General features: G+C 35.6%; 1 protein-coding gene across 1 annotated transcript in view; it reads right to left on the reverse strand.

The window, feature by feature from the left end:
• Positions 1-24,590, reverse strand: part of LOC104912452 (FAS-associated factor 1-like) — a 53,659-nt gene that overhangs the window by 20,488 nt on the left and 8,581 nt on the right. Inside the window, exon 2 of the mRNA XM_031554916.1 lies at positions 3,187-3,273. Coding sequence (XP_031410776.1) covers positions 3,187-3,273 — 87 coding nt within the window. The remainder of the gene's footprint in view (positions 1-3,186; positions 3,274-24,590) is intronic.

Here is a 24,590-nt window from a genome sequence, read left to right on the forward strand (position 1 = left end):
CACTATACTGAAATGACTTGAAACAATGAAGTAATTAAAAATAAAGTTTTAGCTTAAATGCAGAGAACAAAGGCAGCACAAAAGCAACATCTCTCCTTCCCACACAGTACCGCTATTTCTCTGCTACCAACAAATCAGCAGAAGCATGTGGGAAAAAAATTTATCCTATTCAAAAAAAGATTTTTAAAAGTGACCCCACGGGGGAAAGCTTTTTACATCAAGCATGCATCTGCACCCAAAAAAGTCATCTCTGCTTAAGTAAATAAAATTGTCATGCTTCAATTTAAAAACTGCAACTAAACCACTGCCTACTAGGGAGCTCACATTTTTATTCATACTTGTGAGAGGTTGCTGATTCTACTCAGCAATGGCAGTAATTACCAGTGGACTTACAGTTCAAGCAATATAACGAAGAAAATGAAATGCGTTTTAGAAGTGTTAGTGAATTATTCTGGCTTGGTTTTCATTTTTGTAAGCTCAGTGCCATTTAAGTTGTTATGACAGCCTAAATAAACAAAGATTCAGAACAAATCATGAACCTATATAAATCAAATTATAATTAGTTTTCTAGGATAATTTTCAAGATTTCACTGCATTGGTTGATGACACGTACCCAAAGCAGATAAATTATATCTTTAATATTAATTAAAGTTTTACTTAAGTAAACTTGCTAAAAAAAAAAAAAGAATGATTTAAACCTCATAAATTTACATTCTTTGACCTTTAATGAGCAGAACAGATATAATTCATGGTGTTAAAAGTTATTCAGACACGATGAAAGCTAAAAATGTGTCCTTGCTGAATGGCAAAACGAGATTTCCACGGACTACGTACGCCTTGTTTCTCACAATTAAAGTGTCACAGCATGAAAACATTCTCCTACTTGTGGACATTTTGGTACCTATCCCCTGGGTGAGCGTGCGCAAAAGTGATTGGAAAGAGTTATTGACAATTCATACAGTATCCCATATTTCATTAGGCAGTACAACATATCTTAACTCAGAGGGGAGACGAAGCAACAATGTTTTAAATGACTATTGACTCCAGTAAATTTCCTGGTAATGTCAGAAGACTGTAGTCTGTCAGGTTCATGAGAGACTCGAGATGATACAGGAATCCAATTATGTGAAGTCTATTTAGTTGTCCTGTTTGCTAAGCCAAAGGTTAACGAGAACTGCACTGAAAAACCTCCTGTGGTATTACAAAGTATTTCTTAGGCGGCATAAAAAGTAAATGAAAAAGTATTTTAATCAAGTCTTTAACTCTTTAATTGCGACTGTGTACTACACAATACAGCAAACAAAAAACGATGGAAAAAGTGTTTTAGAAAAATCTGTCACTGAAGTACAGAAATCATTACTTATTAATAAAGTAATTATTACTATTTCTAATTTGCAAAGGAAAAACGTTCAGATAGTCATTGCTAGCATTAAATCTTTATAAATAGTAAGCCGTGGCCTCTAATTTTAGACAGAAATTAATTATATTTTTGTTGGTAACACATTCCAATCTGTTTACACAGCTGACGAGTCTCAGCTGCAGCAGACTTGAGCAGAGAGCTTTGAGGACTCTCCTGCTTTGGAGCAGATGACTCAACATTCACCAATTTCATTAAAGATGAAAAGGGGAAAAATTCACCTGCAACAATGTCACTTGTAAAAACAGACTTAAAACAGATTCATGCGTTTTGCATATGAGAGATATCCTACTCAAAAGAAAGGTTCTGTATGTTTTTCCCCCTTGCTGCTGTGGGAAAACGGATTAGAAGGGTTGAGTTTCCAATTCTTTTCTGGGCTAATGTAAACTAATAAAACGTTAAAATGGATCCAAATTTCAAAGACTGTAATTACCACATGACACCATGCTGTTATTTCAGATCTTATATCTATCCTCTCATATATGCCCTTGAATACGTGGATAGAGATTAACTCACCTCTCAGAAACTTTAACTACTGTTTCTGCAAACATTGCCGCAGGTTTTTTCCCAATTTATATTAAAATTCAGACCATCTTTGCTTTTTTTTTTAATTATTATTTGCATAAATCTCTTACCAAATGACAAAAAAAAAAAAAGCAGCAATCACAAACAGCAAATCATCTTTTACAAGAGGGGGAATAGAAAGGGACAAGAAAGCAGAATGTAATGCACTGAGGATAATGGTAACTTAGATAATGTTAATATAGAAAAAGCAAAGGCCAATTCCATCTTCACTTTGTAGAACACTCTACTGAACACTGTAGGTTCAATTGTTAGTTTAAATATAAAAGAAAGAAAATACATATTTTTTTCTATATTTTTCTCAGGCCACTATCTTGAAATCTACACAGAACATCACTAGGTAATTATTTCAGTGGTTTAGGTGATTTTGTTTTAAGATTAGGGTGAAAACCTCACTGGCTGATAATAGGAAATATACTAGCAGAAAAAAAATCGAAGAAAAACGAAAGACATGATGTAAAATACCAGTGTAGGGGCAACCACATAATGAAGGGAGTCTAATATTTGACTGAATTTTGTATTAAAGTCTCATAGTTTCATGAATTTGTAAGCAGTTCCCTGCTTACTTTGTTGCATGCTGTAAGTAGACACATTGACCTTAGCTAATATTACCCTCCATTTCTAGATAATGGTGATACCAAAACCCGCAAAATAGGTTTGAAAATTGAAGTATCTTTGCATACAAAATATTTACTAATTTGAAATGCAATCTTGAGAAGCACAGATTCTTGCTGGTTCTGCAACAGCCAAAGTAGATAGTCTTCACCAACTTCAACCTACCTACTTAACACTAGATGCAAGAATTCATAAATTAATGGACAAAACAGAGAAAAATATACAGATTACTCAGAATACATGTAAAAATGTTAGTTTATTTTTTCCTTAAGTTCAAACACTGCAATTACGTGCAATTTTTCTTTAGCCTAAGATCATCGATTCCTTCTAGTCCAAAGCATACAATGAACGTTAATGATGATGAACATTAATCTCATGGAAAAGGGAATCTTTCCATAATACTTCAGATATAATATATCTAGATAAATATTCAGATAAAAATCTGAAGTATGTATAACAAATAACAAGCTACTGCATATGGGTCAATAAAAACAATTGGATTTTGATGAGAATCACTCAAGCAAAAATGGCTATTTGTAGGAAGAAACAAAATGAGACCCAAAGCTACTTACTGAGTCGTCTGTGGCAGAAGGAGGCCAGCCCTCCCACTGCTGGTGACGGACAGGGATACTGGTTAGGTCGTACACATTCCGTTTTACCTGGGAAAGAAAATCAGAACTTGCAATCAAAAGCATACAAGCAAGCTGCATCATTTTCACAATTTCAGGCTTTCTGAGTTTTTCCCAACTACCTATTGTAAATAGAGCTCAAGTGCAGTGCTACTGAAAGCATTTGAACAAATCACATTAAAGAAAAACATCTTAGTATATCACTAGGAACATGTTATTAATGAAGCAAGATAAACCTGCTACACAATTCATAATATAAATTCCTCACAGTAAAAAGTGCTGAAGGGACAGAGAAAGTAATAATAAAAGTAGTTAGAGTTCATTAGTGTATTCTGTTTTCTCCTGAAATTTTTGTATTCACACCTCAATTTGAACAGAAAGAAATACAACTATTTTTGCATAAGTTTATTAAATGAGATCTAAAAGTAAAAGTGATAGTATTAAAAGTGAAAATACAAATTAATAATCACATTTCAAGAATAACAACACATTTTAAATATTTATTAACAAAAGTCATGTAAACTCACTTTTACATAAATACTTTTATCAAGCTATTAAAGTATAATGTGCTGCAATTAATGATCTTATACAATGGTTATCAGTAAGGAGAGAGAGAGGGTGGAAGGATGAAAGGAAGGAAAAGAGGAAGGGAGGAAGAAAATGGAGAAAGTATTGAAGATTTCAAATAGAGGAAGAAATGAAAAATACAAGAACTATAAAACTCCTCAAAAACGTTAACGCATTAAAAAAAAAAATCATGTTTCATTAGAGACTTTGTGGTGACTACTTATAGGGGAAAAAAATAATTTTTGTAATTGAGGTAGCTCAAATCGTGGATAGTATCTTATATCAGAACATAAAGATTGCAGCAGCAACAAGCACCTGTGAATGCTGCCCCACCAGACCAGAACTGAGAGCAATGGAAGGCTTACAGTGACCAGTGCTGGGTTTTGCTTTGTTTTCCATACAGCTGCAACATACGATTACATGGCCTTCATCCAGTTACACAGATCTATTTGCAGTTCCAAGTAAAGACCTCAACCATGGATTTAACAGGCCAAAAAACAATTTCAAAAAGCGAGGTTTGATAAATGTTACTAACATTTTATGTAATTTTTCACTAGATAGAATCGCTCAGGAAGTCAGAAGTTGTGTCCTGGTCTCCACTCGATGAAAATGAAAAATACTACCGTGATACATATATTTAAGTCTCTCATTCACATAATGAAATAAGGGTGATCCTAACTCACTGTTCTTAAAGAGATGATGCCATAAAATAAGGCAATCTACTGAATAACTATTTTACATACTTTGCCCCTAACTCCTTAATCAGTTACTTGCCATTAAAGTTGACTACAGAATACACAATAACACAATACAGAAATATAACCATATGCCGTCTTTAAGTTCACTTTAAAATTGGCATTTATTTTTAACACAGAATTTATACACAACATCTGGCAGAAGATTCATCTAAAAATACATGTCCATAATGAAATAGCAACAAATCTCTTTTTCTCTGCTTTATCTTTAGAGGAAAATGCCACATGCACTCTTCTTTTTGGTATATAGTTCAAGCATGCTAACAAACGGATGGAAGACACATGTGCAGACATCAAGCAGTAAAATAACTGTTCTAATCACTGTAAATAAGCTAAGAGGGAGCATACATTTGCTGTCACAGATGTTGACTTGGACAGTATTCTTCAGCAGACTCTTCATGGCACTGCTGCAATGGTTTGCCAACAAAGAAATGCTGGTGAGAAAGTTCAAGGCATAAACAGAACGAAGACTCAAAGTACAGTGCTACGCCCAGCCAGGCACTGAATCACCAATTCTCAGATCCTCCATACAATTACTGATATTATTCTCATGACTTTTTCCTATGCTAATAAATTGCCCCTTAGTATGGGGTGAAGCAGTGAAAAACTGCTTCATATTTCTGGATAGATTTAATACACTGGCATGAGAACGTGAGCTATCAGTGTTAACTGGGCTACTTAACTGAATGTTTTCAATACTATTCTGCACTGATGACTGGGAAAAAGGGCTTCATTCTATTATCTAGCAGCAAGTTAAATTACTTCCATCACTATAGTTCTACATCTCACTAAAGGATAGAAAATGGCCATGGAGGGTGCTTTATTTGGATATCTCAGTATCCTAGCACGTATTTGTTTTGGAGTTTCCACTTATCTCCAAATTCTCAGGATGCTTCAGAATCTGATCTGGTAAGGATGTTTCAATCAAAAATTTTAGAACTCTATTTTAAATAAAAACTAAAATAACATTATTTTGTTTTAGATAGAGAATATTAAAGCACTTATTAGTGATTAGAGAGTACTTGGTATTAGTGCCATCTCAAATGTAAGCACATCATACTTTTAAAAAATACAAATATAGTTTAATTATTTAAAACATTTATTTAAATCAATTTTGATGTCATCAATTTTGACCATAAATGCACACGGTATATTTGTGTGTATATGTGTATGCATACACACATGCACTTGTGAAAAATGGAACTACAGAGGACAAGATTCTATGGAACTTGGTATATGATCTCATTCCTACTGTTCAAAACAAACAGCCTTTCTTCACTGCTTCTTAACAAGAAGCCAGCCTGCTGTGCAGCATTTGTTCTGCAGTGGTATTAAGGTAAAGAGATGTCATTACTCAGTACTGACCCCACAACATCCCATCAAAATGTAACAATACTGAGCTGTGATCAGCAGAATATGGTTCTTGCTTTTTTTGATTCTTTTTCAGGATAAACTGTCTCTGAGATAACTGCTCCCCAATTACACATCAAAAAAGTCTCATTAATTTTATTTTCCCATTATTAAATTCTAAAAAGAGTTCTTTCAAAATAACAAGTGAAATTTATTCACAGAAATGGGAGCAGGAGCACTACATTATATTGCTTTCAAAAAGCTTTCAGAAGTAAAAATAAATAACTCAGAAGTCACATTCTTCAAATTCCATTTTAATTCCAAATCACAACAGAAAGGCATTATGAAAAAAACAGTATTTCCCTTCTTTCATTAACTCATCTGTAACTGCACTGAATTCAATAACATTCCTCTGCTATTCTAAGCTTGAAAGGCATGCTCGGGGTAAAGTGTTATGTTGGTATAAAGCACAATGCCAGACTGATGTGCTGAACAAAAGTGATCAAAGTTGAAGTAATTTTAGCCAACGCACAACTATTCTGCTGCATTATTCTACCAGAATGACATCTGTTGAGCAACTCGTCGCAGAATAAACGAGTTGTTCTAGGCAGGCCTGGCCGGGTAGGGGACCATGTAAAACTGATCAGAGTAATGTTTGGTTAAACAAACTGCTCGAGTTAAGATCACAACTGGATTCTGAATTCATGCCAAAGTAGCCCTCTTTGAAACAACCAGCCACAGGCAATTATTTCAGATAAAATAGGTTTGCTTTAAAATAACGATTTCATTTTAGGTTTATTTGATAACTAAAATAGCATCAAGAAAGCAGAGTGGAGAAGATTTAGAGAGTAGGAATATTTATTGATTAATTACAGAAACACTCTTCATTAGTTGTTTCAGTTTAAATATTATGTAAGGAGGAAAATGCTCTCATGATTCATTCTAAGCAGAACCATAAATCACTTTTTCAGTAAATCAGCAAAACAAAACCCTATGGCAATGCTCTTCACACAACTGAAAAACATTCAGTTTGCATTTAGCATCTGTTAAATTTCTATTTAAAGTTCTCCTGTATGTAAAGCTAACTAACTTCCAGTGCCTTCCACTGAGCTACATTTATTGGCAAACTTTTTGGTCCCCCACCTTTGATCAGCTAGAAATACTAATTGGCAGCATTGTCTTTGTGTAGCCCAGAATTTCTTTACATAATGTGGAGATACCATGGAGACTGGCATATTGCTACGGCAGCCACTCTTCAGATTATAATCTCCAGAATATTCCAAATCAATGAAAAACAAATTAGAGGCACATTGACTTGGTTCCTCCATTCAGCTGTGAACAGTATCAATACAACCATTTAAACAATAAATAAATTTGGATGCATTTTAACTTGGAAAAGTCTGTGTAATTGCTGCAGAATGGAATGCCCTTGCCTTGCAGCTGTACCAGATGATGGAGAAGCACATGAAATTTTACCTTCACTCATTTTCTCTGGTGCTAGGACAAAGTTAACATACTAAAAACTAGTTCTATAAACCTAAATATTAAGGCAGCCAAAAATTGCCAGATAAAGGCAGTCTTACTTTCTTATCTTTCGCTGTTTCTGTAGATGAGAACATTGTTTTAAAACTGGAGTTAAGCAGAGAAGATAGCCTCTGTAGAGACAGAATTACCACAACATTCAGAGTCCTTCCACATCTACATTAGTAAGAATAAAATGAAGTAAAATGTAACCACAGGACAAGAATTCCATACCAGGTAATGAGATGATGATGCCAAAATTCTGGTGGTGCCACCAGGAATAAGAACTACTTTCATAATTCTGAGCTGGAAAAATCTAAAATTTACTGCCAAGAAATCTAACAGACAGATTTTCTTTTTTTTTTTTAATTAAAATATTATGCTGAATCAAAGCAGCCTGAATCTGTATCTTTGAATCAAAACAAATCACAACAAAGAATCACAACAAAGTTCAACAGTAGCTTCCCTCAGGCTGTTTTCTGCTTACGCAGGTACAAACTTAATTGAAATAATGTAGATAATGAACTTTTGTTAGTCTTATTATTAAATATAATTTATGCAAAGCTGTAAATTGGCTGAGATGCTAAAGACTGTTCCAGGCACATAGGCAGCATGAAAGACAGTGCAAAAATGAGTGCATGAAAGGCAGACAAAAGGAGCAATAAAGTCAGAGGACTGTGAGGAATGTGGAATGTGAGTTGGGGGACACAGAGAAATGAGATCAGACGCAGACAGAGCAAGGTTGCATGGGGACTGATGGCAAAGCCAGAATCTTGACTTTGACATTGTAACTGAGAATTAGTCACGACAAGCAAGCACAATTTTCAGGGCACAATAATGTTATGGACAGGGCAGTGCCAGGCAGAAATACAGAGTAAGCAAAAGCATTTTGCTGAAGAAAGACAGAAAGAAAGGAAGCAAATACAGCTGAAGTGATAATCGTCAAAACTACAGAGGAAAGCCTCAGCCAAAGTTTTACTAATAGACAGTGGGCAGCAGCTCATGGGAAGTGCCGACACACATAGAAGTACAGAAGGGGATAAAGCAGTGAATCTGAAAGGATATTGATGTTATCAATAGCTCTGAGCAGATGGGTCAGATAAAAAGGTGATTTCCGTTAGCTGTGCACTGCCAAGAAACTATTAGATATACAAAGGTGTAAGACTAGAGATGAATTTCTCTGCCACAAGCTATTGTCCAAGTGTGCTTCACAGGAGTGGTCAAGAAGCAGGACAGAAACAGAAGTTACGAGAGAAAAAAAGTAAGTGATTGATATTTTTAAGTTCTCATGGCAGAGAAAACTTTACATGTTTTCAGCAGTCGATCAGAAACATAAATGATCATCAGTCTCTTAACAGATGGGTGAGGTTTAAATCACACAACACTTTCATTTAGGGAATTAAGATGTCCCAAGCAGGCTATTTTTAAAACGGTGTCTGCTTCTCAAGAATTGCACAGCACTTACACTCTCCATGGAAGATTCACTGTACTGAAATAACTATTTACATTTGCTCAATTCACTCTGTTGCGATGTAAAGGAAAAACATATCTACTTGTAATCTAAATATTTTAAAGTCTATAGCAAATGCAGAAGATGTCGTCTTCAGCCCAAGTCTGCCAGCCAGTCCTAAAGCAACACTTTTCTGAGTTACACTGCAACATAATCTCTAATTCTTTCTTTTTTTTTTTAATTACACAGCTCTTCCTTTAAATTATTATTTTTGCTTTTTAATACCTCTGATAAGATTATATTCTGTACTATTAAAGTTTTCCTCAGGACATTATAGCTTTGAAGCCACTTTTGTTTATTGCAGGAGAAAAATGCAGCTTAAATTCAAACATAACTGATTTTAATTCAATGTCTGAAATACATTATTTGCTTATTCTATCGTGGCAAGTAGAATTGAAACAAATAAGAGCCCCAAGACTTCCACAGTTACTGAATAGAGTACTCATTTTCCTCTAATTAGGATTGTTTAATTTGCAAATTTAAAACAATGTACAATTTCAAACCTTCCTAAAAAGATGTTAAGAGGACCTGAATGTCCTCTGTATATGAGTCACATACAAAGTACAACTCATCAGCAAGTTATAACAAAATCATTAAAAAATTTTCTGCTAGCTTTTCATGTGCTATAACTAAACACATTTATGTATAGGAAAGCCAAATTTCACTCCAGAGTTTATTGAACGGCATTCAAAACAACGTAAATCCAGTTTAAACTACTGCTGAAAATGGGTTGTGCTGTACTGTAGTACTCAGCAAATATTGTGTCAACATCTTCATTACAAGGTTTGTGGAATTCATTACATAACCCTTCAAATTAACTTAGGTCTGGAAAAAAACATGTGATGCTTGTGACATTTTGCTGATAAGAGTTCAAATAAAGACAATTAAGTTACATCAAACACTAAGCAAAAACTACTGAATACTTTTTTTTTTTAATGTTTCTAGAGCTTTAATTTCAGTATCTAGAAAAGAGATTAATGTACATAAATTTTACCATAAATTGATTGTTGGGAATGTGGTATGAGAACTTCATATATATAAGGAGGAGATCAGCAATTTAAAATAAGTAACCCACCCTATTTTTAGTTTGAATTATGAAAGACTGTGAAGACTAAATGGCTGAGTAAGCAAATGCAAAGTTAACACATTACTTTGCTATTACATATCTTACACTGGAAAAGGCAGGAAAATTTTCAAGAGAAAAATCTGTAAGCAGACAACAAATTTAAGAGAGAGATGATTCACCATAATGTTCTAGTAAAAAATATCTCATCTAGGGATATAAAGCACTAGATAGAAGGACAGACTTCCCAGAAGTGTTAGAAAGGTGTGTGTTCTCTATCTAAGTAAGCACCTACAGATTCATTCCCCTGGATTCACATCTATCAGAGTGACGTCAGCATGGCTTGAATGCAACAAAGAATGGAAGCTGAATAATTAAATGAGGGAAATTGAACATAAACTGCTAATTCCACTTTAGCGGTGCAAATTCTTGAGGGCTATGTACTAACATAAAGTATTAACAGCAAATTTTAAATGTTCTAATCTCCAAAAATAAACAGTTGTTTGTGTTTTTTTTTTTTCCACTCTCTAAGCTACTTGGCAACAGCCTATCTACAGCTGGTAGACACTTTAAGAGAGAGATTACCTGCTTCCTTTAGATCATCACTGAGCTGTATTTGAGAACCACAACACTTACTTCAGTAATTTTTTTTATGCTTAAGGCATTCTTCACCACTTAATCTGAGCTCTGCAAGCTCAGACACTACTTTTTTTTTGCCACTTCTTTGGATCTGCCCTCTTCCTCAGCTGCAGCAAGTAGCAGATGTTGAATGAATCTTGCTCACACCATCTCCTCCCTGTAACATCTACTGAGAGTGAATATCAGACATTAAACTTTCACTCAACATCAAATATGTTTGGTATGTATGATATGGTGAAACAATTTTAGAGATGTTATTAAAAAAAAAAAGAAAAAAGCTTGCTAAATTCTGAGGAGAATAATTGAGTCATGCATAGTGAGATTTGTGACAGTATACTGCAGGCATGCCTACATATAGAGAAACTCAAATTCCATACGCAGGCACTTCACTGTATCAAAAATGTTGTTTTATTTCTCAGTGCCACAGCCTTTTGCCAGAATATATGCACATTTTCATTCTGTGAAGTAAAATACCTTTTTGCTGATCTCTGTCCTTAAATACCTAAAACTAGATGTCCTATTCCAAAGGCATTAAGGTAAATGCAAGTTACAGTCTTCTGAACTTGACGCAGAAGTTACTGATCACAACTATATGGCCAGCACTACAAAGCTTCAGCCTACATAATTATTATTATTCATTACTTGTAGTGCCTAGGAGACCTAATTGTGATAATCCCCTCTGAATTTAAAAACACACAACCCTTTGATTTTTTTTTAATAGAAGGTTAAAAGAAGAAACATTTCTACAGAAGAAGGAAAAACACGTTCTTGAGAAATGGAGGCAAAAGACATGAGTATTAAAAAAGCAACAACATCAACAAATCCTTTTAGCAGCACATGCACGAGGTTGAAAAAGGGTACGAAAGAATTAGAGTTTGAGCTAGCTCTGACATTAGAGATTGAAAGGAAGATGTGATTAGGGTTAAAAGAGAGCAAACAACAAAGACTTACTGACAAAACAATTTTATGAATTGATTGGAAAATGCCTTAAAGACTTCTGCTAACAAAATGAAACTGATGGCAATACCTGAAGTTTTGGGGTTGTTCTATTTTTGTTTGTTTTGCTTAACTACAGTGCGTTGACATGAAGGAGACACATTCTGAAGTCCCAGTTTGTTGTTCCATTCAGTAGAAAAGGTTATTTGAGAAAAAAAATACTCACTAGTAATTTGAATGAAACAGTATTGCTCAGTGGGTACTTCTAACTGACCTTTATGCACACTATAAGAGACAACAGGCAAGTGATATTAAGTCATCTTTTATCAGATCACTACAAGAGGCAACCACTCTTTGAGAAAGCACCCAAAACAAACAATAAAATAAAGAGCAAATACAGTTTTTAATACTGTTCCACTAAGGAAGAGTACTCACTTGCCACAGGAAAGTTTCCAAAACAAATTGTAAATGCTACAATCCCAACTGCATCTGCTTTAATGTCCTAAGATATTGATAAATAGCAAAATATCAGGTATTTTATTCCTATTCAAAATAAACATCTTAAGATATCTTGAAAAACATTGAGACAAACCGTGGAGGTCCATACTTAAGTAAAACTCACACTTGCCAGGATAGACATTTGTTTTACTCTAAAAAACATCACTTTTAGTTACCACTTTTCAGTAGATTTCAGATTGCTTTATGAAGCATGATAGGAATGATACATGGGTTATCTTTTGGACTCTACTGTAGCAGTATACACTGCTGTAACAGATTTGAAAACAGAGAACCTTGCTGTACCAAATGTCAAATAAAAATACACAAACTGAATGAGGATATCATTAGGAAGGAGCTGTGAAAGACTGACTAGAAGACCAGGTTAAAAAGAAAGTCAAATGAAAGCCACTAGTTGAAACAGCTGGTCCACTAATTACAACAGATTGCAGTAGGGTAACAGTTTGCACCTGGGCTAACCTGATGAAAGAGATCATGGGGAGTCAAGGGACAAATAATTGCATACATGGATTGCATACCAAGAAGACAATATGTAATCCTAATAGATTACCTCAGTGATTAAATCAGTAACTTTGAGAAAAATATGTCTTAACACTGATCATGAAGTTAAGGACATGACCAAGAGTAAAATCTGTAATTCAAGCTTTTTAAAATTTGTATGAAAACAATATTTAAACTAATAAATGTACTTTCTGTGCATACCAACATCTCTGGGAAGTACCAGGGACAGAAGCCACAGCCATTACCAGATAATGGTAAAATACAAAGGTTAGGAAGTAAAAAAAAAAAAAAAGTGCACATTACATCAATTTGATCCCAGCTTGTCCACATCAAATGTGCATATATTCAGACTACAGTGCAAATAAGTACTATTTTGCAGCTCGTCTTTCAATCTCTTTCACTTCCTTTGTCAGGAATTATTGTGTGAACTCTTCAGCAAAAGTGTGTATTATATTTTCCTTTATCTCTTATCCTGGCTGTGTTGTTTCCATTTTTCCATAAGGAAATAATTATCTTATTGATCTATAGCATAGTAAACAGATATTTTATATATTCAGGTCCCCATTCATAAGGACCCTAAAGATTATTTGTAGGGCAGGAATTATCACTAGACGTGAGAGAGTGGATGTGTTTCTTGCAGTGGAAAGTAGACGTTATGTTTTCACGGCTGTCATGCTCTGAACAGAAGATGAATTTAGATGAATTTATTTGATGACAAATATCCTCACCTTCATTTCAAAAGAAACTGGCTTGTGACAGCCAAAGCATGATAAATACATATCTTGCTCTTTCATCACTTCCCTGTTTGTGCGTTTTCATGGGTTTCAAAAGTAATCAGTCATATCAATAATTGGTAAAATAAGTGGCCATTTTAAGGCCACTTAAGGAGAATGGAAGTTAGACGCTCAGGCTTTACTGCATTACATGAATAACACTAGTTGCATTCATACTGAAAAAAATCTTTCCCTTTTACAAATTTCTTTTAAGGAAACAGAAAATGCCTAAGACTCATGTGCTTCAGCGATGATCATTATTTTAAGTGGTAAGCCTAACAGTTTTAGCTTAAGAAGCGGATAATAAAATCGCTATTTTGTCAAGCGTATTTTGTCTCATTTCTATGCAACTCTGATAAAATACTCTATGAGAGTATTTTATATGAGAGTAAATTTTACTGTTACTAAACAATATAAAATCTATAAATCTTGTGAAGCACAAGTACCACTGCTGTACAGAGTTGTGTAGTACTATGATGCAGAGAAATCCAGTACTTCTCTGACTTCTTTATGTCTTTCTTCTCCTTACTTTTGCACTTAAACACCACAGCAAGACTGCTGCTTAAGAGACGGGCAGGCTCTTTCTGCAGTCCTTCACTTCCAGTACCCACCAACAAGGTGCACCTAAAAAGGAACATGAGCCAAAGATCTGAGTGGTCTCACACATTATTACTAACGTCACCAATACTGTACAGATGGAATGATAGGACAAAGCGACTAGTTTGACTTTACTGCTCCCTCCAGTTCAGCTTACAAATCCATTTGTAACCCAAAGGAGAAATGATATGGAGAGCATGTTTTCTCTGAGACCTGCTGGTATCTTTCACTACATAAAAGAAAACATGAGTTACACAGAAACCCATTAATAACTCAATAGTTGACTTGATAGGTTCACCTAGATTAGTGGTACTTAGTTGTTGTGAGAACTCAGTAAGAACTCAACACTAAAGTGTACCATGGTATCTTTCTCAATCACTGTAAGTATAAAAATTTAATACTTTTTCTTAATGTGGTCAAGTTTCCATAGATATTATATTAATATTGCTTTAAGATCACGTTCAACTAATTATAAAACAAGGCTTACTGATCTGTTAGTCTTATTTTAAAAAATTGCTTGGTATTTCCTCTATCTCATTTTCACATCTACCAAATCATCACCTCTTACTGAGCTTTTCTTCATATCAATAGTATCTACAAATAATCTGAAATTCACCTCTGCATTAACCAAGTAGTGGCTGTTAGTTTCACAATGGAAAATAAAATTATGCAGACAATGTACAGTGTATTTTTAAGAAATTCACTCTACACACAAGTTAGAAAGGTAGCTACTAACATTGCTACGTTTAAGATATATGCAGATAAAGCTCCCAATTAAAGCACCTCTCCTATATACATATACAATTTTTAAAAGAGAATGCAGCCTATTTAGCAATTCACTAACAAAGCTATTCCTTAGCTCATCCCTGCCATAACCTGCTCTATTCAGAAACATATGGGAAAAGACATTAAATAACCAGTGAAAACCATGGACTTCTGGTATTAGTGCTACACATTGCATACCCCTATTCATTATTCCACCTCCCTTGTTTAATCTATCATTAAGATTCAGTGACCCTACACTAAATTTAAAGCAGATCCTTCCTTCCTCCCATGCCTAAATTCACATACTTTTCTAGCTGGGGATGCCCTCGAGTATTAGCCACTCTACAGGGTTTCTCTAATCTCAGCTCTGAACTATGTTGTGCTATAGAAGCAAGAAATTGCTGGTTAACATCTTTAACTATGGAATCTTCCACACATACACACACACACACACACGCACACACAAAAAAAAACCTCATTTACTTAATAAGTCTTTCATTTAAAACATACAAAAAAATTATATATTTCCCACTACATGCTATTACATGCTATTGAATAGAAATAATATACTTCTTTTAAGTAATGTTTCCTTGTACCTGTGTCAGAAATAGAATTTCATAGGAAACAATTAGCTTTCAGAGATTTGTTGTAACATCTTAGAAAAGCTAGATCTTCATTTGTATTCAAATTCAATGTGAAATAGGTTTTTAATAAACACAAATCAATAAAGAAGATTAAAAAAATGATATTAAATGTGCCTTTTTTTTTTTAAACAAAGGAACTAAAACTATATAAAAATATATAGACCTCTGCCTCTCTCATTTCTTTTTATTGACACAGACTGCACTGCAATAGCAGTGGCAGTACAGGTGAAAACATTAAAGAGTTTTGAGAAAAAAGGACAAGAATCACTATCATTAACATCTGTACATATTTGTCAACTATACTCCTGTCGTCCTCTTCCATGATAGGGTGAAAATTGAGCGTCACCAAAATTCTAAAAAGTTAAAGACAGTAAAAGTGCAGGTGACAAAAAGATGAGATTCTGTTAACAAAATGAACTGGGCAAAGGTGCAATCTGAATGTAGATTTTTGCCTTTACTGAAAGAAGCTGTCGATTTTTTCTTGTGTTTGTTCCATTAATAATATTTTTATCACACTTTAATATGTTTAAGCATATTCCCTCAAAAAATAGAATAGAGTTAAAAAGAAGAGGTGCTACATAACCAAAGACCCCTCTCTGGCTCTTCTTTAGATTCATCACTTGAACGAGAGGTAGGCATACAGGAGTTGCACACATTTGTAGCGTAGAAAAAGGTGAAGGTGTGATCAAGTGAGTAAGATTCAAGTTGTCAAAACCATGCTTTTCCACACGCAGGTTTTATGTTCCTGTTCTTTATGTATGATTATCAGGTAACAGAAAAGTATTAGGAACAGTTAAACAGAGTAAGCTGAGAGAACTCTGGAAAACCCAAAGACTGAGTTGAACACAGGAAGGTGAAGGAAATGCATTAGCAGAAAGACAGAAACAAAACCAATAACACGAGCTCTATAAAACCAGCAGATAGAACAATCCAGAGACAGATAAGCTGGAACCCTTTCCAAGGAGGAAGCTTTCTCTACAAGCAGCATCCATTTTATGAAGACGACCTGTTTTGCTGAATCTATCCTTTTCAGCCAAGTCATAACAGCACATTCCTGCCAAAATCTGCTTCACGTGCATGCTTGGGCTGCATTTATGAGATACAAGCTGACAAAGCCACAGAAAAGACTTAAAGAAAAGAGCATTTCTCATAACGGGGAAAGCTTTACAAGTTTTTTCACCAGATTCAACCTCTAATTCTGAACATTCAAGAGATAAGTTCAGAATATCTATTCAGTTTCTTAAGAAGGTGTACACTGCCATTCATTCTCGTTCCTGCTAATTTTCAGGTTATTCAAATGACACTTCTATTACTGGAAATGTTTTGACTAGGAAGATAAACCAGAAACCTTTCAGGACTTGTGTTAAGCAGGAGCAACTGGTAGAAATCTAAAAAAAATAAAATGCTAAGATCACCTACCTACGTTCTGAGGCCAAATTTTCAGAAAGGTAAACAGCTTAATATTGAAACAATAACAGTAACAACAACAACATGCATGTAAGGACTAAGGCTCCAGCCTGAACTGTAGTTCAGGTAGTCTTCCTGAAGATACTACCTTCCAATTAGGAACATAAGCAGTCCACGATACAGAACTCTTGTTTCGGTAGTGCAAATTCATTAGTGCTTTATCAACACACTATGGGGAGTTACCTGTTCTGTAGTTTCCAGTATTTACAAAAGCTTGCCATTTCTATGCTGTGGAACAACTGAAAAAGCTAATTTGAAGCTGTTCTGGCCATTTTCACTACTCTTCAGTACAAACCTGCTATTGCACTGAAATAAAGTTTAAAATAAAAGTTACAAACATGTATTATTTTCTTCTCATTCTCCAAACTTAGCTCTACATGCATCCATAGAACTGTTCAGCAGACAGTGAAGACTATTCCACTTAATGAGGACAATTACTTAAATTGCAGGTTATTCGAAATTCAGATACTTAATTCGCCAAAAATCCCTGCCACACTGCAGAGATCTAGCAAAGTCCCCATAAGAAGTACTTTTCCTCTAAAATAAAACTAGAAACTATGTATTACAAAACGATAGTCACAGATGACAAAAATTAACATCAGAAAAAAAAAAATCTATTCAGCTCAAATTAACACATTTTTATAAATCAAAGCAGAATTTACCCTTGCTTTCTTTCCTGTTACAGAATTATCACTTCAATAGCCAATAAAAAGAAAGATCTAATGAGGTATTTCAGTATCTCCCAAAGAAATATTTTCAGCTCTGTTTTTTTTCTTTTAAGTGCTTGAAAGGCAAAGAGTAATGAATTGCTCCTGTATAATCTTCCTTATTACTGCCATATAACAAGAAAGTTAAACCTAGCCTTTGTCTTTTACATACTTCAAAATACATTTTCTTAAAATCTCACTGCAACAATGGCAAAGGATGTCTCTGAGCAGAAAGGACAGTTATTTAACAGCAAGTGAGAAGTTCTGCTTTGAGCAGTAATCTTCCTTGCTTCTCCTAATGGGTAATGAGCTGAAGTGTCAAAGACATATTTATAGCTAAGACAACTGAGAGCTCCACACTCCAGATCCAGGAAATAATGCAATATCCCTTTGGAATAAGCTTCCATGAGAGACAATTTAAACATCTGCCCCAAAAAATTGTCATTTAAATATATCTTTGTGAGTGTCCTGGATTACTTCTACCAATTAGGAAAAACAACCATTACTGGAGACAAACAGGCACTCTCCAACCCTGGAAGCATCCATGTACGTCATGAGATGCACGGCTGTGAGATGGAGAAATCAGTTACAGTCCAGCAGGAACAACCCAGAAACCTGGAGTAAAAATGCGAAATTCTACTGGTTGTTCACCAGTGAAGTGAGCATGCCTTGGATCTAAGATTGTTTGAAACGGGACAGTGAAATCATAATCATTGGGCAAGAAATGAGCTGCAGAGGAAAAAGAGAAATCTGTCAGGTGAAGGAACACAGACAGACTGACCTCCTTGAGCTATGAAACCAGGCCAATAACATCCAAGGACATGAGGCAAAGGCATTCAATCAAGATCCCCTGTTTTAAAGGCAAGCATCTTCATGCAGTAGTCATTTCAGATATTTGGAATAGTTTCTGTAAAATCCTCTTCTCTTGAAACAAGAGGCCTTTATTAAAACCAACAGGATTAGAAGATCCAGAAAAGGCTTGCCTGCAGATGTCTTGTGAAAACGAATTCCTTAAAAGCAGCAAGAAAAAAAGGTTGCAGGAATGTCAAAAAGCCAACAAAAAGCTAAGAGCTGCTGGTAATGGTGTCACAGAGACAGACATTTGAAATTGTAAATCTAGACCAGAAGAAATGTGTGTAATCCGTCTCCGACGCTAGGGAGAAAGTGGGTGGGTCAGAACGGAGAATAAATAGATTGCTTCTTTCCAAAAAAGAAACAAGAAACACTGATGTTTTGAAATTAGAGATTATCAGCTACTGAATACATGCACATCTTATGGATACTCTGAGGACTCAAAATTAATCATGATTTGCATGAAGCCGTCAGATTCATTCAGACGCTGCTCCAGTTCATTCCACAGCATAAGTTCAATTTGTTGTGGGTTCTGAAAGCATCAGATTAACCTGTACTTGAAGAAATACCCTGTTACTCATGGAAATGCAAAAGGTCATTTGACTTTGTCACAAAAAGCTCCTGTCTAGTTTTTAGTCTGAAAACAATACCAAAGACAGAGGAAGTTTCTGTTCACGTTAGCACTTTTTCAAGAACGTTACTGCAGATCCAGTCACTCTTAAGATTAAAATCTGGGTTGAAGATCTTGAAGATACACTAACATACTTTTCAATACACATCACACTTGGGAAAGACGCAAAGTTAAGGTGTAAGCACAAAAGACTCAATTTCACCCAAACAAACAAGCTGAACAGGAAAAATGACAACATTATGCTTTTGTTTTTCAGTATCTGCCTCTGAATCAGAAGATCTTAAAGTTTAATGTTCAGTGAGAGAGAGGTATAGGAAATTTCAGAAAAAAAACCATGTAGAAATACTTGCAAATTAAACGCCTCTTAGTGCTTTCATCAGAGCCCTCCTTTTAAAAAAGAATCAATAGAAGCTTCACAAGAATAAACTGTATGCTGTTGTGCTTCCTGCATCGACATCAGTGCCAATTAAATTCTGAACCCTAAATCTTTATTGTTTCCTATCAGCTGCTAACCAGAACAAATACTGTGATTTTCTGAGATTCCAGGCTAAGACTACAGCAGTTAGAAAAAAATATTCCGGTTTTGACTTGTCTGCCGAGTAAGCCTGACATTGAAGATACCTGCTGGAAAGTAAATACATAATATCAAGATGTTAATTTTACAGAAACACTTAATTTTTGCGACCACAATTAACACTCAGGGGAAAAAGCCATTGCCAGGTCTGCCAGGCTCCTGGTTGTTCCCAGGATCCCCCCTCCGGCAGCGGCTCAGCTCCCGCAGCAGCCAAGCAGCCGCTGACCCCAGGGCTGCATTCAAAGCACCGCATAGGGAGGCGGAGGGGAGCCGGATGACAGGGAGTTAAACACAGCTTTAAAACGATGCCGACACCCAGCTAGGATCCAAAACAGAAGTCTAAGAGCAAACAGCTGCTGAGAACAGCCCATCAACTCCCATCCTCAAGCTCTGGGATCACCCCTATGAGAAGGGCAGCAGGATGCGAATCCCAAGAGAGGACACTGACAATTCTAAGGAAGCAATGTCCTACAGCACAAGCAGGTTTTCACCTTTATTAAGTAACAGTGACATTTATCACTAACCTGGACTAAGAAAGTCGCCCAGCAAATCACCATTTTAACAGGAGTTAAAATGAACACGGACAACATGTTTATATTTTTAAATTCCTGTAAACAAATTTTGATTTATGATGGATATGATCACAGAGCTTTCTAGTCATTTTTAAGGTAACACTACATTTAAACTGTCAAGCAATCCAAAAAAGCAGTGCAAAACTGACCTTTCTTTCCCTCTTATTCCAATTGCATTACAGTATGCTGGCTGTAACTCCGAAATGGGACAAAGTAACACACATAATTGAGAAAAGGTTCTAAAGAAAGCCACAGAAGGCTTTTAATTTTTAACTATACAACCTGTAGGGCTCGGATTGTAGCTTCTACTGCTTCCTTAGTAAAGACAGGACTCTTGAGGGAGCCAAGGTTTTGCTCTCTACCAGGTGCATGTATGTGACTAGTAAGTGTTTTATAAATACAGATGTTTTACTATGATTTATCTTACACTAAGTTTTACAATGGCATCAAAGTTTGAAGAACAAAATGGCAGCCTCACAATTGTCAGCTACCTATAGACCAAATCCAACCTGCTTCAAGAATACAACATCTATCAAAACTTAATAGCTAAGTAATAAATTCTTTTGAATCAAGACATTTGGTACACTAATTCAAGACGATTAAAGAAGCAGATAACATTAAGAATTAAAATGCAGAGCACATCTTAAGTAAACATCAAACAAAATATTATTAATTGTTATATACTTTTCATGTATTTGCACTACACACATATTTCAAATGCAAATATTAATTTGGAGAGAAATACCTACTGTATATGCACACACTGAAACAGTTTGCTCAGCTATACTGCACCAACAGTTATTTGACAAGTTATAGCATCACAAGCTGCTCATTTACATAGTCAGCTATTCTTTTTTTTTTACAGTGAAGATGTTAATAAGACAACTGCTTTACAGATCCATACTTACAGCTCCTCCTCTGAAAAAGAATACGCCGATGCAGTGTACAAAGTGTACACCAACAAGACACCAAAAAACTATCTTCTCCAAATCCTAGGCAACAGTCATTTTATTGACCTATCTTCTTAATATCCAGAATAACTAATTTAATTAATTGAAAAATCCGCTTGATATTCATATAATAACCTGTGAAAATTCAGTTCCTGTTTAAAAACCTAACATGCAAGCATTGTACTCAGTGATGCCCTCCACAAAGTAACAGTTTCAAGGTGTAATTAAATATAGAATCATCGAATAGGCCAGAAAAGATTTTCAAGGTCACCAAGTCCAACTTAACCAAGTCCCATCACTAAATCACATCTCTTAGTGCCACGTCCACACGTCTCTTAACTACCCCAAGGGAGCAGAAAACCGTCACTTCCCTTGGCAGTCTGTCACAATATCTGACCACTCCTCTACATGTAGAATTCTAACACCCAATATGAACCCATTCTGGTGCAACCTCAGATCATGTGTTCAGTTTCTTCTTCTGAAAGCTGAGCAATGGAAAATGGACGTGTGGTTGAGTGTTGCTCTGATCTCAGGCAAGATGTTGCCAAAGCACCCCTCAAAGCCAGAAACCCAAAAGCACACCAATTGCTGCACAGTCCTAACAGTTCCTTCTACTGGAATTGTGATGCGTGCCTCACATGCACCTACTGCATGCACCTGTAAGGTGTCACTCAAATGAAAGCATGCCCACTACGCTTTGCTTTTTGTGCACTGTATCACATGACAGCAAGCAAAATAAATATCACAGACCTTTCCATTTATGGTGCTATCCTAACAACTCCCTCTTACCATCGTTAACTTATATCTGGTAAGGTGTAATCTGAAAGATTCCTTACTACATTAGTCGTAGCCATTTAGCCCTTGGCACAGTGGAAGATACTTAGAATTTTGCATTGCAAAAAAAAAAAAAAAGGAAGAAGCAAAAAATAGAACCAACAAGGACTATTACTATTTTTCTACAACATCTCTGCCAGGCAGTGATAAAATCCCTTCCTAGAAAGTTGTACTTCCTTCTAAAATGGCAAAAAATCTGACCATCTGGTATTACACTGTCTACCTGTACGCATCCTACTGCATTTCCATTAAAAGGGAATTGAAAACAGAGTATGAATCCTAGGAACTGATGTTTCAGCATCAGCACCCAACACAGCACCCAAAATCCCTCTGCATTTTCTTTCAGAAACAGAAGAGAAGGAGAAACAGAAAACTAAAGATTTTACAATGTTCTCAAATTTGTTTCACTCATTTCTGAAGTCAGGTTACTTTTTAGTCAACTAAGCATTTCTAAAAGTAATTTTTATTTAAGAAACCTTGATGGTTATCTTTGTGTGCAAACATTAGTTTATCCGTAGCCATAATTTCAGTTCAGCATCTCCCCTCTATATCTTGTACAAACTCCTTGCTTGTGCTTACCCAAAAGAAGTTCCTCTTTTAAGGCAAGAATCACTTATTCCTGAATAATTCAAAAGTAGGAGCATAAGAAGTACTTAAATTAATCTGGGAAGTGTTGACAATTTCAGCTTTAACTAACAGCCTCTTTCACCCACTCTACTTAAAAGGTCTTGGCTCTTTTTTATTCTGTGCAGTGACACTGGGCTGGCAGAGAAAAGGCCAGACTGCAGCTGAGAACATCCCCTATGCACACAGCTGAGAACTGTGACCACAAGACAGCCTGGGCAGGGACTAAGACAAACAATAATATAGAAGCTCTGACATCCTCCACTAACGGCAGCAACAGAACAGTGAAATAGGATACACTTTTAGTAATACAGAACATTCAATGGAACTTCTCTCCCTGGAGCAGAAGGTAAACTGTCACGTCAGACATGTCCAGGTTAATATTCCAAAGTTGGTCTCATAAGGCCAAGAAAAAACATGGAAATCCACTGGAGCATTTTATTAGGTCTGAGCAGTGTGAGAGTTTAAATTTTAATGAACCAAGAATAGTAAACTAGGATTAAGCCATGGGAGATATTTTTACATTACTTCTTAAATCTTCCTGCAAAACACTAACTTTTAGTCTACAGCTATGTGTTGCAACCCATGGCAGAGCAGTTGTGCAAAGAATCAACATGAGAAGTATTTTATGCTGGCTGCTAGAATATTTGTTAGAGTTTCTGTAGGTAACTCAAGAAATTCAATATCACCTGGTAATCTTTTCCTCTTCCAAACAGAATGAATTCAAACAGGTTAAGTCTTTACAGAACCGTTCTGCAGTTGCTATCAGTTGTGAAGATCAAGTGGAAACATCGCCTTCTGAAATCCATTGAACTGAACAGAGCTCAAGAGGAACAGAGAGAAAATAGAGTTTATCTGCAAAACGGGAGAGAACTCAGATGGCACTGAACCAAAAGTTTTGGGGCTTTTTTCCTATGTTGCTTATTATTGGAAAATTGAAACATCCAATGCAAAAGAAGTTTGGCAGAACTAGGAAGAACATTTGGTCAGAAAGTGCACAGTCCACTCTCTGAAATGACCAAAAATAAGTTGATTTCATATAAGAAGGGATCTGCTTACAGTGTGCTCGCATCCCAGTGTGAGCAGACTCCACAAAAGGCCCTTCGTGCGCAGCACAAGCCAGCAGTTCTGCTGCCATGGCACACTGGTAGCCACCAACTTCATTCAAGTTGACCCAGTCTTGTCACCACCATTTCTTGAGGATCTGGTTATCTTTTCAAGCCCAGCTTTTTCATATGCATTTAGCTATGCTTTAGATACTTCATCACTACCACACCTGAAGGAGGGTTAATCTGAGAAATATTTCTACTTGATTGAATTCACTTCTGTGTCCCAAGAAGCAGACTCAAACAATTTCTTGCACCATACACACTGTGATGCTTCTCTAGTTGAAGACTGGCTGGTTTCATTTGTATATACATTAATCGTGGTGCTTATAACTATCACTTAAGCTGTCTGCTGTCATTTCTACTTATCTTCCAGCACCACTGCTTTCAAAACAAGACTATAAGAAGTTCACTTTGGTTTGCTAATCTAGGCTGAGAAAAATAAAGTAGATTCAAGATTTGGTACAAACCCAAAAATTGTGATCAAACTATATAGTTAGTAAATTGTTTGTCTAAATCTTTCATGTATGATGAAAGATTATTATCATAATTCATTAGCAAATTACAGACTTTGTAATGCAGGCAGTCACAAATTTGGCTTTGTATCAATCATTTTAGACCAGCTGGGTAGAAATTAACACAACTCTGGGATACATAAAATGAAGTGCTCTTTCATTTTTTAATTCACTAGAAACTTTGAAGGAAAAGAACCTTTTTCAAAAATGTCAGTTTTCCCTGATTTTTTTTAAATCATTCCATTTCACTGTAGAGATATAGAGCTATTTATGCAATACCACAATAACTGCTTAATCAAAAATATAGTATAAAGTACCTGCAAGAGAAAAAGTAGAGAAGTTTAAAAAAAATCCCTCTTTCATTATTTCTGAGGCATT

The sequence above is a fragment of the Meleagris gallopavo genome, chromosome 10, assembly GCF_000146605.3.
Source record: "Meleagris gallopavo isolate NT-WF06-2002-E0010 breed Aviagen turkey brand Nicholas breeding stock chromosome 10, Turkey_5.1, whole genome shotgun sequence".
In the NCBI taxonomy this organism is placed as follows: domain Eukaryota; kingdom Metazoa; phylum Chordata; class Aves; order Galliformes; family Phasianidae; genus Meleagris; species Meleagris gallopavo.